This window comes from Nycticebus coucang, chromosome 7 (assembly GCF_027406575.1).
Source record: "Nycticebus coucang isolate mNycCou1 chromosome 7, mNycCou1.pri, whole genome shotgun sequence".
NCBI lineage: Eukaryota > Metazoa > Chordata > Mammalia > Primates > Lorisidae > Nycticebus > Nycticebus coucang.
The window spans coordinates 60,904,026-60,922,067 of NC_069786.1; the positions used below are offsets into that span (position 1 = coordinate 60,904,026).

Below are 18,042 nucleotides of genomic sequence, written 5' to 3' on the forward strand. Positions count from 1 at the left end.
AGCATTTCCTTTTAGAATCATGTCGGCACTCAAAAGATTGGGAATTTTGGAGGTTTTTTTTTTGTGTGTGTGTGTGATTTTTGGCCGGGGCTGGGTTTGAACCCGCCACCTCTGGCATATAGGACTGGCGCCCTACTCCTTGAGCCACAGGCACCGCCCAATTTTGGAGTTTTTTTTATTTTTTGAGACAGAGTCTCACTCTGTCACCTGAGCTACAATTCCATGCTGTCAGCCTAGATCACAGCAACCTCAAACTCCTAGGCTCAAGAGATCCTCCTGCCTCAGCCTCCCATATAGCTGGGACTACAGATGCATGCCAACCTGCACTTTATTTTTTTTTAAGCAGAGATGGGGTCTTGCTTTGCTACACCTGATCTAAACTCCTGACCTCATGTGATTCCCTGCCTTAGCCTTTCAGAGTACTAGGATTACAGGCATGAACCAACTCGCCAGGCCCATTTTGGAGCATTGTGGATTTCAGATACTCAACCTATATATGTGTATGTGTGCTCACATGTATATACATACACATGCGTAGCAGACCATATAGCTTCATGGAAAGGAGAAGTGAGAGCAAAGCTTGGAGAGCTCAGTAATTATAAGAAACACTGCTAACATCTCTGTAATGTAACACCTTGGTGATAAGGGTATGGGGGAGGGATTTGGCTCTCCTAACACAAGAGTTCACAAGATGAGAACATCAGTGATTGGCAGTCACTATCCCTGTGGTGTAAGTAGCCATGGGATCACGTCTATAACAAGCTGCAGGAGAAGGCAGTCGGGCGGGAGAGCAGACCTCAGACGGCCCCTGATTTACTCTCCTATTAAGTCTGTTTCTATCCCTGAAAGAGTGTCTTTCTCTTTCTCTCCCTTTGCTAAGGTGAATAGCCCTCAGGTACCTAAGGTAATTGTTCCTGAGCAAGAAAGCACAGCGGTCCACTGGGGCCAGAGACCTGGCCAGTCCCAGGACGTGACAAGTGGTACCCCAGATGGGACTCGATGCACATACACATATGTAGAGTATACTTTATGTTATATATAAAATGCTTTCATTCTTTTCTTCAATCCAATCATCTATGATAACAGGATATACAGAAATGTCCAAGAGTTTCAAGTTAGGGTTACAGCTACCCTCAACATAAGCAAGGGCTCACAAAGGCAAGTTGGTAGAGACAGGGTAACTTCAGGTCATTAAAGACAAGGCATTGCTAAGCTTTGGTAGTAAAAATGGTTGAGCCAGCGGAAGGCTATCAACCTAATTTAGAATAACAAGATTTTAGTTGCCGCCTGTGCATAAAGTCTACGATCACTTCTGACCTTACTTTGTTCCCCAATCTGACTAAGCTCTTAGCTAAAAATCAATGCACAAACAAGTGCATTCTTCTGAAGGGAGCGCTGTGTAATCACGTTTCTGCAAATGAAGCAGACCTCTGCATGAGAGTCATGAGAAGACAGAAGTAGACTTTCTAAAAATCCTCCTCAAGAATACATTATGGGAGAGGGGGGAAGTATTTCTGAAATGTTAAGTGAAACACTTCTGTTTTCTAAATACATATTTTGGTCTAACTTTGATACTATTCTTCACAGTAAAGGCACAATAAATAAGATCAAAATAAATACACAAGAAATATTTAAGCAAATTCAGAAAAGATGGTCTCAAAATTTTGTATTAGAGATGCTTCAGAGTGACATATGGAACTCCATTTAAGAAATCTTCATGAACTTAATTTAAACTTATTTAAAATTACTTTCTTTAGCCCTCCACTAAATTCTTGTGTCAGTCTGTTGAATTTTTTCCTACTCCTTTGATACAGTGGCAACAAGGGATGAAGAAATTTTACTTATGTCATTATGAATCTTCATATTAGGTAGCTCACATATTTTAGGAATAGAAAATATATTTCTATTTTAATGTCTTCTTGTTGTCATTATTGTTAGACTTTTTTTGAACAGTGGGTCAGAAATAGGTATAATACTCAAGATAGCACTAATCACAGTATTAAGATATTTCAAATCCCTAAGAGCTGCGCCACAACCCGTGATCGGTGTCCGCACAGACCGTGGGAAGAGCTGCAGCGTGACCGGCAATTGGTGCCCACCTGGACCTCCAGAAGAGCTGCATCGGGAACCGTGATCAGTGCCTGGCCAGACCTCCGGAAAAGCTGCGCTGCAACCCGCGATTGACACCAGCCCAGACCCTGGTAAGAGTTGCGCCACGACCTGCAGGGCCTCCGCATGCCCTGACCAGGAACTCTGGGAGCCATGCAGCCCCACATCCTCCCTCCTGTAACCCTTCCTGCCTCCACACCGCCCGCTCATCTGGCCAGGGACTCTGGTAGCCGAGCTACCCGGGGCCCTCACTGCCTCTGCGCCAGAGCCCTTCTCCCAGCCAGAGACTGCTGGAGCTTTGGGCCCTCTGAGCCAAAGTCACTGGGCACCAGGCACTCTCAGAACCATGTGCAACACCCCCTGCGCTGTTGCTGGATACCGGTGTGTCACACTCCGGAGCTGCTCTCAAAACCAGAACTTCCTAGCTGGGGCAACCCCAGAGGAGCTACACAGGGTCACTCCCTACAAAGATCCAGCAACAATAGAGTGATCCCACTGGGGTCTAATCTTGGAGAGACACCTCCCAAACTCTGAGGACGGCCAGAGGCAACAGCGAAAGGCAATCGTGAGACGAAATCAACAGAAATACTCTGGCAATATGAATAATCAGAGTAGATTAACTCCCCCAAGGAACAATGGGGCAGACACAGCACAAGATCCAATGCACAAACAAATAGCTGAGATGTCAGAAATTGAATTCAGAATCTGGATAGCAAATAAGATCGAATTAAATTCCAAGCAGTAACCCAAAAGATGTCTCAAGAATTCAACAGGGCGGCACCTGTGGCTCAAGGAATAGGGCGCCGGTCCCATATGCCGGAGGTGGCGAGTTCAAACCCAGCCCTGGCCAAAAACCAAAAAAAAAAGAATTCAACAAATTCAAAGACCAAATAACCAAAGATTTTGACACATTGCGATAAGAAGTTGCAGCCCTCAAAGATCTGAGAAACGCAGTAGAATCCCTGTGTAACAGAATGGAGCAAGCAGAAAAAAAGGAATTCTGACATTGAAGACAACGCTTTCGAACACTCCCAAAATCTCCAAGAGGAAGAGAAATGGAGGGCAAAAACAGATCACTCTCTCAGAGAGCTCTGGGATAATTTGAAGAAAATCAATATTCGTCTTACAGGGATCCCCAAAATCAATGAAGAGGCTTCACAAGGCACAGAGTCTCTTCTCCATGAGATTCTGCAAGAGAACTTTCCAGACATGCCAAGAGATTCTGAAATTCACACAGCAGTTTCAGAACTCCAGCACGACTCAACCTGAATAAGACATCCCCCAGACACATCATAATCAATTTCATTAATGTTAATATGAAGGAGAAAATTCTGAAAGCAGCCAGACAGAAGAAAACCATCACCTACAAGGGCAAGAATATTAGAATAACTGCAGATCTCTCTGCTGAAACCTTTCAAGCTAGAAGAGGATGGTCATCGACTTTAAATCTCCTAAAACAAAATAACTTTCAACCCAGGATCCTATACCCAGCTAAACTGAGTTTCATTCATGATGGAGAAATTCAATACTTCAATGACATTAACATGTTGAAGAAATTTGCCATAACTAAACCAGCTCTCCAGGATATTCTCAGACCTAACCTCCATAAAGACCAGGCAATCCTCCACCACAAAAGTAAACCCACCCAGAAAATTGTGATCAAATTCCAACTTCCACAGTCGCAAAAGGATTAAAAATGTCCACCGGACTCTGGAAAGACTTATCAATATTCTCAATTAATGTGAATGGTTTAAATTGTCCTCTAAAGAGGCACAGGTTGGCTGACTGGATACAAAAACTCAAGCCAGATATCTGCTGCATACAAGAATCTCAAGCCAGATATCTGCTGCATACAAGAATCTCACCTTACATTAAAAGACAAATATAGACTCAAGGTGAAGGGATGGTCATCTATACTCCAGGCAAATGGAAAGAAGAAAAAAGCAGACATCGTAATCCTATTCGCAGATGCAATAGGCTTGAAACCAACCAAAATAAGGAAGGCTAAGGATGGCCACTTCATATTTGTTAAAGGTAATACTCAATATGATGAGATTTCAATTATTAATATTTATGCACCCAACCAGAATGCACCTCAATTTATAAGAGAAACTCTAACAGACCTGAGCAACTTGATTTCCTCCAGTTCCATTGTAGTTGGAGATTTTAACACCCCTTTAGCAGTGCTGGATAGATACTCCAAAAAGAAGCTAAGCAAAGAAATTTTAGATTAAATTCAACCATTCAACATCAGGAATTAACAGACATCTACAGAACATTTCATCCCAACAAAACTGAATACACATTCTTCTCATCAGCCCATGGAACATACTCCAAAATCGACCACATCCTAGGCCACAAATCTAACCTCAGCAAATTTTAAGAAATAGAAATTATTCCTTGCATCTTCTCAGACCATCATGGAATAAAAGTTGAACTCAATAATGACAGGAATCTGCATACCCATACAAAAACATGGAAGCTAAATAACCTTATGCTGAAGGGTAGATGGGTTATAGATGAGATTAAGAAGGAAATCACCAAATTTTTGTAACAAAACAACAATGAAGACATGAACTATCAGAACCTCTGGGATACTACAAAGGCAATCCTAAGAGGGAAATTTCAAGCCTTCCTCAAGAAAATGGAAAGAGAGGAAGTTAATAACTTAATAGGACATCTCAAGAAACTGGAGAAGGAAGAACATTATAACCCCAAACCCAGTAGAAGAAAAGAAATAACCAAAATCGGAGCAGAATTAAATGAAATTGAAAACAAAAGAATTATACAATAGATCAATAAATTCAAAAGTTGGTTTCTTGAAAAGATCAAGAAAATAGATAAACCTCTGGCCAACCTAACCAGGAAAAAAAGAGTAAAATCTCCAATTTCATCAATCAGAAATGGTAAAGATGAAATAACAACAGACCCCTCAGAAATTAAAAAAAAATCCTTAACGAATATTACAAGAAACTTTACCTCAGAAATATGAAAATCTGAAAGAAATCAACCAATACTTGGAAGTATACCACCTACCAACACTTAGCCAGAATGAAGTACAAATGTTGAACAGGACTATATCAAGTTCTGAAATAGTACAAAATCTCCCTAAAAAGAAAAGCCCAGGACCAGATGGCTTTACGTCAGAATTCTACCAAACCTTTAAAGAAGAGCTATGTTACTAAACCTCTTCCAAAATATGGAAAAAGAAGGAATACTACCCAACACATTCTACGAAGCAAACATCACCTTGATCCCTAAACCAGGAAAAAAACCTAACAAGAAAAGAAAATTACAGACCAATGTCACTAATGAACATTGATGCAAAATACTCAATAAGATCTTAACGAACAGAATCCAACAACACATCAAAAAAATTATACACCACGACCAAGTGGGATTTATCCCAGGCTCTCAAGGCTGGTTCAATATATGTGAATCTATAAATGTAATTCAGCACATAAACAAACTAAAAAATAAAGACCATATGATTTTCTCAATTGATGCAGAAAAAGCTTTTGATAATATCCAGCATCCCTTCATGATCAGAACACTTAAGAAAATTGGTATAGAAGGGACATTTCTTAAACTAATAGAGGCCATCTACATCAAACCAACAGCCAATATCGTATTGAATGGAGTTAAATTGAAATCATGTCCACTTAGATCAGGAACCAGGCAAGGTTGCCCATTGTCTCCATTGCTCTTTAACATTGTAATGGAAGTTTTAGCCATTGCAATTAGGGAAGAAAAGGCAATCAAGGGTATCCATATAGGGTCAGAAGAGATCAAACTTTCACTCTTCGTAGATGATATGATCGTATGTATATCTGGAAAACACTAGGGATTCTACTATAAAATTTTTAGAAGTGATCAAGGAATGCAACAATGTCTCAGGCTACAAAATCAACACCCATAAATCTGTAGCCTTTATATATACCAACAATAGCCAAGCTGAAAAAACATTCAAGGATTCTATTCCTTTCACAGTAGGGACAAAGATGATGAAATATTTGGGAGTTTATCTAACAAAGGACATGAAAGATCTCTTATAAAGAGATCTATGAAGAGAACTATGAAACTTCAAGAAAAGAAATAGCTGAAGATGTTAACAAATGGAAAAACACACCATGCTCAAGGCTGGGAAGAATCAACATCATTAAAATGTCTATACTACCAAAAGCAATATATAATTTTAATGCAATTCCTATTAAAGCTCCATTGTCATATTTTAAAAATCTTGAAAAAACAATACTTTGTTTTATATGGAATCAGCAAAAAACCTCAAATAGCCAAAACCTTACTCAGAAATAAAAACCAAGCAGGAGGAATCACGCTACCAGACCTGAGACTATACTATAAATCGATAGTGATCAAAACAGCAAGGTATTGGCACAAAAACAGAGAAGTAGATGTCTGGAACAGAATAGAGAACCAAGAGATGAATCCAGCTACTTACCATTATTTGATCTTTGACAAGCCAATTAAAAACATTCAGTGGGGAAAAGGTTCCCTATTTAACAAATGGTGCTGGGTGAACTGTCTGGCGATCTGTAAAAGACTGAAACTGGACCCACACCTTTCACCATTAACTAAGATAGACTCTCACTGGATAAAAGATTTAAACTTAAGACATGAAACTATAAAAATACTTGAAGAAAGTGCAGGGAAAACTCTTGAAGGAATCGGCCTGGGTGAATATTTTATGAGGAGGACTCCCCAGGCAATTGAAGCAGTATCAAAAATACATTACTGGGACCTGATCAAACTAAAAGCTTCTGGACAGCCAAGAACATAGTAAGTAAAACAAGCAGACTGCCCTCAGAATGGGAGAAAATATTTGCACGTTATACCTCCGATAAAGATTTAATAACCAGAATCCACAGAGAACTCAAACGTATTAGCAAGAAAAGAACAAGTGGTCCCATCTCAGGGTGGGCAAAGGATTTGAAGAAAAACTTCTCTAAAGAAGACAGACACATGATGTATAAACACATGAAAAAAACCTCATCATCCTTCATCATCAGAGAAATGCAGATATCACCTAACCCCAGTAAGAGTAGCCCATATAACAAAATCCCCAAACCAGAGATGTTGGCGTGGATGTGGAGAAAAGGGCACACTCCTACACTGTTGGTGGGAATGCACACTAATACATTCCTTTTGTTTGGAGAATACTTAGAGATCTAAAAATAGACCTGCCATTCGATCCTATAATTCGTTTACTAGGTATATACCCAGAAGACCAAAAATCACAATATAACAAAGACATCTGTACCAGAATGTTTATTGCAGTCCAATTCACAATTGCTAAGTCATGGAAGAAGCCCAAATGCCCATCGACCCACGAATGGACTAGCAAATTGTGGTACATGTATACCATGGAATATTATGCAGCCTTAAAGAAAGATGAAGACTTTACCTCTTTCATGTTTACATGGATGGAGCTGGAACATATTCTTCTTAGCAAAGTATCTCAAGAATGGAAGAAAAAGTATCCAATGTACTCAGCCCTACTATGAAGCTAATTTATAGCTTTCATATGAAGGCTATAACCCAAGTATAGCATAAGAATATGGGGAAAAGGCCAAGGGAGGGAAAGGGAGGGGGGAGGTTAGGGTAGAGGGAGGGTAATGCGTGGGGTCACACCTACAGTGCATCTTAGAATGGGTATAGGGAAACCTACTAAATGCAGAATACAAATGTCTACATACAATAACTAAGAAAATGCCATGAAGGCTACGTTGAACAGTTTGATGAAAATATTTCAGATTGTATATGAAACCAGCACATTGTACCCCTTGATTGCACTAATGTACACAGCTATGATATAACGATAAAAAAAATTAAAAAAAGATATTTCAAATCACACTCTCAAATATCTAGAATAACATTTCTGTGATATTCAGAATCACACAACTTTAAATCATGAACCATTAATGTAAGGTAGTCAGAAAGATCACGTGCAATTTAAAACAGCTACTATTTTCTACTATCTTAAATTGCACACAAACTTTATGGCCACCCTACAAAAAAACATTAGTCACCCACCGCACCTGTAAGTCATCCTTTTATTTTCTCTCTTTTTTTTTTTTTTGAGACAGAGTCTCACTTTGTTACCCTCAGTAGAGTGCTGGGGCATCATAGTTCACAGCAACCTCCAACCTCCTGGGCTTAAGTGATTCCCTTGCCTCAGCCTCCCAAGTAGCTGGGACTACAGGCACCTACCACTACACGCAGCTATTTTTAGAGACAGGAACTTGCTCTTGCTCAGGCTGGTCTGCAACTCTGTGAGCTCAGGCAATCCACTCACAGCCTCCCAGAGTGCTGGGCTTACGGGTGTGAGTCACCACACCCAGCCTGTAAGTCTTCCCTTATGATAAAACTATTGAAAAATAAAGTTCCTAAATCAAATACCATAGTAAAAACACATAGCAGGGCGGTGCCTGTGGCTCAGTGAGCAGGGTGCCGGCCCCATATACCGAGGGTGGCGGGTTCAAACCCGGCCCCGGCCAAACTGCAACAAAAAAATAGCCAGGCGTTGTGGCGGGTGCCTGTAGTCCCAGCTACCTGGGAGGCTGAGGCAGGAGAATCGCCTAGGCCCAGGAGTTGGAGGTTGCTGTGAGCTGTGTGAGGCCACGGCACTCTACCCAGGGCCATAAAGTGAAACTCTGTCTCTACAAAAAAAAAAAAAAAACACATAGCAAATAAATTCTACTCTCAGAAAAAACTGTTAAGCCCTAAACAAAATTTTCAAAGCAATCAGAATTTGGAGCTTCTCGTTCTGGGAATTCTTACCTTGTTCTGTATGTGAAGAAAATAACTTTACTTAAAAGATATTGGGAAAACAACTAGGGCCCGTTCCAATTTCCTTTTCAAAGCACCATTTAAGTTTCTATCTCCATGTACGTATATTCATTTTGATAAACTTATTACATGTCTACTACAATGCTTGAAATTGTGCAAAGCAGTATGAAGAAAAGTAATGATGTCCTCATGACTTTTATGGTTTAAGAAAATACGACATACATATAAATTATGTATGTAAAGGACAATATGTAATAACCATGGTCTAAAATGTCAAAAGAATTTGTATTAAAAAAAAAAAAAGAATTTGTATGCCAGAGACAACAGTGACTCTGGGGAAATCAGGGAGCCATTGTATAAAATATACCAATTGAGCTACATAAGCTAACTGGACAAAATGAGGGTGAGGGTGGTAATTTATGAGAGGGTTGGGGGGAAGTTCATACTGGTGTGAAGGTGAAGTAGAGTATCTCTAGACAATGTCATGTGGTGAAGCCTAAGATACATTAATACAAAGCAAAGTAGGTGACAGGAATGCCCACTTAACTTTGGAGAAGAAAACAAGGTATCCCAATCTTCAGGCTTTGTAGTTTGAATTCTTTCTTCTTTTTTCCCCCCAGAGGTATTTAGCCAGATTAATCTAAGGGTTCAAGGTAAATGAAGAGAGTCCAAGGTTAAGAAAAGCAGTTCCAGGGCAGCACCTGTGGCTCAGTGGATAAGGCGCCGACCCCATATACCGAGGGTGGCGGGTTCGAACCCAGCCCTGGCCAAACTGCAACAAAAAATAGCCGAGTGTTGTGGTGGGCATCTGTAGTCCCAGCTATTCAGGAGGCTGAGGCAAGAGAATTGCCTAAGTGCAGGAGTTGGAAGTTGCTGGAGCTGTGACACCATGCCATTCCCCAAGGGTGACATAGTGAGACTCTGTCTCAACAAAAAAAAAAAAAAAAGAAAGAAAGAAAGAAAAAAAAGCAGTTCCCAGTAAAAAAATGGAGGAAGTCGAATGGATTAATAAATTGTGGTATATGTACACCATGGAATACCATGCAGCCTTGAAGAAAGATGGAGACTTTACCTCTTTCATGTTTACATGGATGGAGCTGGAACATATTCTTCTCAGTAAAGCGTCTCGAGAATGGAAGAAAAAGTATCCAATGTAGTCACCCCTACTATGAAACTAATTTAGGACTGTCACATGAAAGCTATAACCCAGTTACAACCTAAGAATAGGGGGAAGGGGGAAAGGGTGGGGAGGGAGTGGGGAGGTGGGTAGAGAGAGAGGGATTGAAAGGATCACACCTGTGGTGCATCTTGCAAGGGTATATGTGAGGCTTGGTAAATGTGGAATGTAAATGTCTTAGCAAAGTAACTAAGAAAATGCCAGGAGGGCTATGTCAACTAATGTGATGAAAATGTGTCAAATGGTCTATGAACCAAGTGTATGGTGCCCCATGATCATATTGATGTACACAGCTATGATTTAATAAAAAAAAAAAAAATGGAGGAAGCCAATGTGCCAGGTGCTGACAGTGTTTCATTTAATCCTGGAAATATATGATGTCTTATTTAATCCCAACAATTCAGCTAATACATGTTCATAGATAAGAAAACTGTAGCAATTCAACAACAGTTAAGGCCCAGAAACAAAAAGCTGATTAAAGGAAAATGACTTAGGTTTAGGGATCTGGGAAGCAAACGTGGTGGAAGGTCAGGAGAGGGAGAACAATCAAGGGTTCTTGCAAGCACAAACACAGGAGATATGACTGAGGGAATCCTGTAGGTATGAAAAAAATTAGAGGTGAAGAAAATTGAGACATGCAGAACAATGTAGCGACCTAAAGAGCAGACACGAATTAGACTTAATAAGGAATGTGAAGAACCAATGCAGGTAAGGAAGAAAATGTGGGTAAGCTAGATGTTCAGAAGGCTTTGTTCACAGAAGGAACCTTAGGGCCTGAGAAATGGGACGGTTTTAAAGTGCTGAGATCCCACCACTTCCTGGTTGATAGAGGAGGCTGACTGTGGATCTAGGTTTCCAGAGCTATGGAAACAAAAGTTAACTAAGGGTGGCAGGTGGAAGAGTCTAAAATAAATAGTTATAATGGGTGACGGGATAGAGAAGAAAATCGTGATTCTGATATTGGAGTCATTAAAGTCTAAAAATAATATCTAAAAAATCCAGAAGCTGATTGATGGGAAACAGAGAAGATGGCTATAAAAAGGAGAAATGGCACATTGGAGAAGAAATTTTGAGGAGTAGTTGTGATGAAATCAGTGTCAACCATGAAGGACTGAGAAAAATGCTGACTCTTTTAAAACTGACTTTAAATGGGCCAGGTGCTGTGGCTCACACACATAATCCTAGCACTCTGGGAGCCCAAGGCCAGTGGATTGGCTGTGCTCAACTATTTGAGACCACCCTGAGTAAAAGCAAGACTCCATCTCTACTAAAAACAGAAAAACTAGCCAGGCATTGTGGTAGGAGCCTATAGTCCCAGCTACTTGGGAGGCTAAGGCAAGAGGATTGCTCCAACCCAGGAGTTTGAGGTTACTGTGAGCTGTGGCACCAAGGCACTCACTCTACTCAGGGTGACAGAGCGAGACTCTGCCTCAAAAAAAAAAAAAAAAAAAGAAAGGAAAACAAAACAAAACAAAAAAACAAACCCGACTTTAAATTCAGGGATAATAATAAGAATTGCCTTTACTACCCGCAGCCATACCCATTATAATTTTAAAACAAGAAAGCCAGGATAGTGGCTCACACCTGTAATCCTAGCATTCTGGGAATCTGAAGCGGGTGGATTGCTTGAGCACAAGAGTTCAAGACCAGCCTGAGCAAGACTAAGACCCCCATCTCTACGAAAAACAGAAAAAAAATTAGCCAGGTGTTGTGGCAGTGTTTGTATTCCCAGCTACTTGGGAGGCTGAGACAGTGAGACAGGAGGATCTCTTGAGCCCAAGGGTTTGAGGTTGCTGTGAGCAACCATAACACTCTACCCAAGGTGACAGAGTGAGATTATGTCTCAAAAAAAAAAAGGAGTAACAATACTATTTCAAGAATCGAAGATGATGACCATAGTCTCTAACTTTCAGGATGCTGTCCTCACCTAGAGAAGGCAAAATACAGGTACAGGCAGTAGCCCACCATGGATAGCCACAGATTTCTCCAACTCATAAACAGGGTTCCACATGTGCTCTCTGCAATTTTCAATAAAAATGGCAAAATGCAGCCTACTCAAATTTGATGAGAATTTATTACATCACACTGTTTTATTCACTAGAGCTGAACTATTTTATTTTCATCTACTTTCAATGATTTATAAAGTTATAAGATTCTGATGATAAATCTTACAATTAAGGTTATCTTGAATGAGTTTTTCGGGACAAAAACAGATTGTATGAATGCAATACACAATATACTGCTTATTCATTTTCCTTACACACACACAGACACCCCTAAGGTCAGAACAGCTTAAATTTCTAAAACAGACTCCTGATAACACATGGGCAGGTGAAGGTGAACGGTGGAGCAGGACCAAGTATCCAGTTTGTGTAACTTTCCACTTCAGAATGAAATGGAAAATTACACTTGGCTTTGTTCCACTTCTCTAATTTTCATGAAGGTATTTAAAGATATCAGTCTTCTAAATCACACCTTCCCTTTTGCTTGCTTAAAGTTTGATTTTACTCACCCATCCTGGCTGGTCCAAAATTGTTTAAGAAGTTTGATTTTACATTTCTATTTAATTCACCCCATTTTTAGTTAATCAAGTAAATCATTCAATGAAGAGAGAAAAGCTGCCAATTTCCTAGTTATCTGTTTTCATAAATAGGAAATTATTTTAAGAGTATTTAGTAACGTCTGCAAATCAAATTTAAAGCAGCAACTTAAACTGGGAGGAACAATTTGGAGAGAAAAAGAAAGGATTTTCTTATGGGTGGGTAACAGGCTTGATGTGTAAGCTTGCCTTACAAAATAAATACAACTGATGGCCATTCCTCTAGGACCCTGTTTTTCAACCTTTTTTTAAATCACACAGCACATTTGAATTTGTAGTTAAACTATTTATAGTTAAATTATGCTGATCAAAAAAAGTATAAAAAAAAAGAAAAAGAAGAATATACTTACCATGCTTTGAACTTCTTTTGAAAATAACTTAAGTACCTTTAAAAATTTTGTGGCATACCTAAGATCCTGGCTCGGAATCACTGCTCTAGGAAGTTTAATTCTAAAAACTTAATAACTAACAAGAGATGTGTAATAGTTCTAAATTTTAAGAGTCACTTAATAAATGACTTATGAATGTGGCATTCATAGCTCTGATTTGTGGCGTTCATAGCACTGGTAGAAAAATATCAACATTTTTAAAGTAATTTTTAAAAATAGGCAACTGAACTGAATGATGAATAAAGTATTCTGTCAAAGAAAAAATATCAAGCAGTCTATACCACAAAAGGTCTCAACGGCAATAAGAAAGGGAAGTCCTGGTATTTCATTTGCTCCACCGTACCTGCCAGGAACAGTAGTTGATTTGATAACATCCCCAGGTAGGACCACTGAGAGTTCAATATCTTTATCTATCGTGTTGTCTTTCTGTTCCATGTTGAAAGCAGCAGATTCTACAGAATTAGCAACTGAAGCGACATCAACGTGTTTGGTCTCAGCTGGAGGAAGCGGTGCCTTGGCTTTCGGCTTTCTCCTAAAATAAAAACCAAACACAAAAAATAGGATACATATATTTTAAAGGTAATGTTCTAATATGATCTAATTCACAAAATTCCCAAATGTATAGATAGCTGTTTATTCACATCTAGAAAAAACACACCAAAATGTTAACAGTTAGTGTTGGATGGCAGAACTAAGGGAATTTTTTTTTCCCTTTTCCCATGAAAACACTTTGAGTATTACGCCTACATTACTTAGTAATACGAGACATATGATAATGCAATTTGATATTTACCTCCATTAGGTTCAATCAGTTATGTGTTCATTGTACCAAATCAAGAGGATTATTTATTTTCTTTGATAAACTGTAAAAATCCTAATGTCTCAGGATGAACATCTATATCTCACTTTCATACCTCATAGTGGCTCTTACCTTTGGGCCTTTTAATCATTTGTTTCCAATTGAACATGTTCTCTGTATCCAGATAAATCCTACTTATCCTATACCTACCTATCCTTCTAGCTAAATCTACCCTCTTGCCTCACATACCCACCCCAATAGAATTTCTTCCTTCGTTGAAGTGATGTAGCACACTGAACAGATTCCATAAATGCAATATTTTTTCTATATTTCCCCTGAATACCAGTTTCATGTGTTACTTTTATAATTCCTTTCAAGAAAGAAGCATGCTATACTGATGGATGTATTTCCCACTTCACCTACCAATGAATGATGAACTACCTATAGCAATCAGAGAGATTTTTTAAAAAATACAAGTCAGGTCTCTACCCACGTCCTCCAGCAGTTTCTTATGTTACTCAGAATAAGACCTACAGTCCTACACAGATGTTCCACTACTTACTGTGGGTGTACATCCCAGCAAATCCATCCTACATCAAAAAAATGCATCTAATATCTTAATAAATCCATTGTAGAACAGAAAATTGTACATTGAACCATTGTAAATCTAGATGTTCCTCAATTTACAATGGGGTTGTATTACCAGCAAGCCCACAGTAAAGTTGGAAAATTGTAAATCAAACCACTATGAATTGGGAACTATCTGTAATCTGTCCTCCATCACCCATGGCTTCTCGACTCCCCTGCCCACCACTTTCTCCTTAGGTTCACACCCTCCAGTCCCAGGAATCTTGCCTTTTCCTTGAACATACCTAGAATACAAGACTCTTGACAGAATGCTCCTGATCTTAACCTCACACCTCTCTTCCTCTGCTTTATTTTTGATGTATGGTTAATCAGTAACATCCTTATGTCTCTCCTTCCATTTTTATAGGGTAAGTAATTCCATGGTCTCCACCACCAGCTCACATGGTTCCAGATCCAGAATCTCTGCAACAATGTCTGCCCCACAGAACATACTCATATTTACTAAAAAACTAAATTCAATGAATCCTTTCCATAAAAGTTGAACTGTCTAAGCATATATTAGGAAAGAAAAAAGGTTCTTACTGTCAAAAAATAAAATGAATTTTTAAATCAGGATTATCTATGGACTTAAAAAATGTTGCATTTTTAGCCTCGGTGCCCACAGCTCAGTAGTTAGGGCACCGGCCACATACACCTAGGCCGGCCGGTTAGAATCCTGGGGCCTTGGTGTGTGTTACACTTTATGGGGGCAAGACATGATTGCAAGAGGGACTTTACCTAACAATTGCAATCAGTGTAACCTGGCTTATTGTACCCTCAATGAATCCCCAACAATAAAAAAAAAAAGAATCCTGGGCTTGCTAAAACAATGACAACTGCAACAAAAAATAGCCTGGCATTGTGGCGGGTGCCTGTAGTCCCAGCTACTTGGAAGGCTGAGACAAAAAAAATCTCTTAAACCCACGAGTTTGAGGTTGCTGTGAGCTGTGAGCTGTGACGCTACAGTACTCTACTGAGGCTGACACAGTAAGACTCTGTCTCAAATAAAAAAAAAAAAATTTTTAAAGATTATTGAAAACTGTACACTAGATTTATTAGTAAGGGATAACTGAGCTCCTTAGGGTTTTAAAACAGCGTCATCAGGAAGGCCAAAAGTGAAGCCAGTGTCACCAGCAGGGAAGTAAAACAGTAGGAACAGTTCGTCCACAGTGGACTTGGCTTTCAGGAGAGAGGCTGTGAAGGAAGGTACAGCTGGCACCGCCTGCCATGGTGATCTCCCAGGGATCACTGCCTCATTCCAGGCTCCTTCCCATCTCCATGTGTTGCTCTCCCTGGTCTCCATTTGAAACGCCCTGCCCATCCTCTCTATCTTTGCCTAGTGTATTATCTATTATCCTCAAAGTCCACACCACATTGCAGTTCTGGGGAAGTCTTCCCCGCCCTCTACACTGCAGAGAAGAAGTCCTCTGATTCAGAGGTTTGATATTTGTGTGTGTGTGACTGGCTTATTCCTAAGTTAGTTTGAGTCTGTGATGAAACCCCATCTCTAATTACTCAAGATAAACCTATTTAAAAAAAAAAAAAAGGAAGCAGAACAAAGCAATAGTTGAAAAATTATTTACATAGAACTTTAAAGTTCCCAATTATTACTTCAATTAATAAAGTATTTGTCACTTTCATTCCTGAAAAATGGACAGCACATGTGAATGAGACCAAGATCCTTCCACGATGAAGTTGTGATCTAATAGGAAAGATGCGATGTGTCATGAAACAACAAAGATGAAGCAGAGAAGAGTGGCTATAAAGCAAATGAGTAACTGAAAATTCAGGACAGTGAGAGCCAGCGCGGCCAGCGCTGTGTAAGCATGGATAGGTGTGCTTCAAAGAGGAGAGACAAGGGACTCCATTCCTGAAAGAAGAGTAGAGCTGAGATAAGCAGAGCCCGTAGGATCAGTCAGATGTTGGTTCCCAATTGTGATCCATTCACATTAGATTTAGGAATATGTGCTCAAAGTGAAAAGAATACTAGGCGGAGGCCTGGATTTGGCCCGAATCTTAAGTAGCTTTAAGACTTTGTACACTTATTTCACCTTCCATTCAGCAGCAAAATTTAAAAATTATCATTTACCTATATACACCTCCCCTTGTGCTCTTAAGTTTTTGATTAGATGCTTTGAAGCAGTAACATAATAAAGATAAATGATGTCATCCAGAGTCAAAGGTATAGGAAAATAATCAAAGGTTATATCATAATCTAAATACAGGACATTCTGGTAATGAAAAAAAAGAGAAACGTAACATCAACAGTCAATAACAAGAATAATTTACTGCTTATGAATACTAGTTTTCATTAGTATTTTAAAATCACAGTAACTGCCAGTGAAGTCTCCTAATCTCCTTTCAAACAGGGATCCCCAGGATTCCTGCTAAACGGATTTTCACATAAGTTTTTTTTTGCCATCAGCCTAGTTTTACCATCAGTGTCTATTCCTCAGAGGCTGCTACCCTTAACAACAGCAAATTTCACACGAGAGAGGGTGGAAAGGAGGTTACACTGAAAAGATATTTGAGACAGAAAACTTCCTCAAGTCAGGGCAAAATCCTTTAATAAAGCCTTAAAAAGAACAACCTATAGTAAGTTATTACTTACATAAAATAATTTTTTAATTATCTCAATATGATACTTAATTTTCATAATGAGAATTAAAGCAGAAGTTAGTATTTAATAATACTGTTTGAAAATATCATGACTTCATTTTAGTGCAGACCTCAGTTGGCATCCTGCTATTAAATGGATTGGTCTTTTTATCACTTTGATTGATAGAACACTTCAACATTGTGTGTCCTTTATAATCATTATTCCATTACTGTCAGTATTAGTAGCCTTAAAATAGCTGTAAAGAGGGAATAAAAGAGAGAAACAACAGAATTCTAATCAAATATCACTTCCTAGCTGGGTGCAGTGGTTCATACCTATAATCCTAGCACTCTGTGTGGTCCAAGCAGGTAGATTGCCTGATGTCAGGAATTTGAGACCAGCCCGAGCAAGAGCAAGATCCTATCTCAAAAAAAAAAAAAATACCCAGGAGTTGTGGTGGACACCTGTAGTCCCAGCTAGTTGGGAGGCTGAGGCAAGAAGATCACTTGGACCCAGGAGTTTGAGGTTGCTGTGAGCTATGATGTCAGCATGCTAATGAGGATGGCAAAGTAAGACTCTGTCTCAAAACAATACAAACAAAAAACAAATACACTTCCTGGTTTGAAAGAAAAAAGCTCTGAAATGTTAGATGAGATAAACTTAAAAGCTTCAACTCCTGGCCTCAAGGGATTCTTCCACCTTGGCCTCCCAGAATGCTAGGATTACAAGCAAGAGCCACTGTGCTTGACCAAGATATACTTAGATTCTTAATAAGTTACTCAAGTCCAATGAGATCTTATTGGTTCATTGTATTTAACAAATTTATACAGTAGCCTTATCGATTCAGAGAAACACTATCCAAAAATATAGCTTCAATATTAAGAAAAAAATGTAAAAATGTTTTAAAATGTAAGTTTTAAAACAATAGGCTTTTTC

General features: G+C 39.2%; 1 protein-coding gene across 10 annotated transcripts in view; it reads right to left on the reverse strand.

The window, feature by feature from the left end:
* The window catches only part of COBLL1 (cordon-bleu WH2 repeat protein like 1), a 196,347-nt gene that overhangs the window by 64,332 nt on the left and 113,973 nt on the right, over positions 1-18,042 (reverse strand). For all 10 annotated transcript variants that reach the window (XM_053596894.1, XM_053596902.1, XM_053596899.1 and 7 more), the window contains one exon: positions 13,425-13,613. In XM_053596894.1, the coding sequence (XP_053452869.1) occupies positions 13,425-13,613 (189 nt within the window). The remainder of the gene's footprint in view (positions 1-13,424; positions 13,614-18,042) is intronic.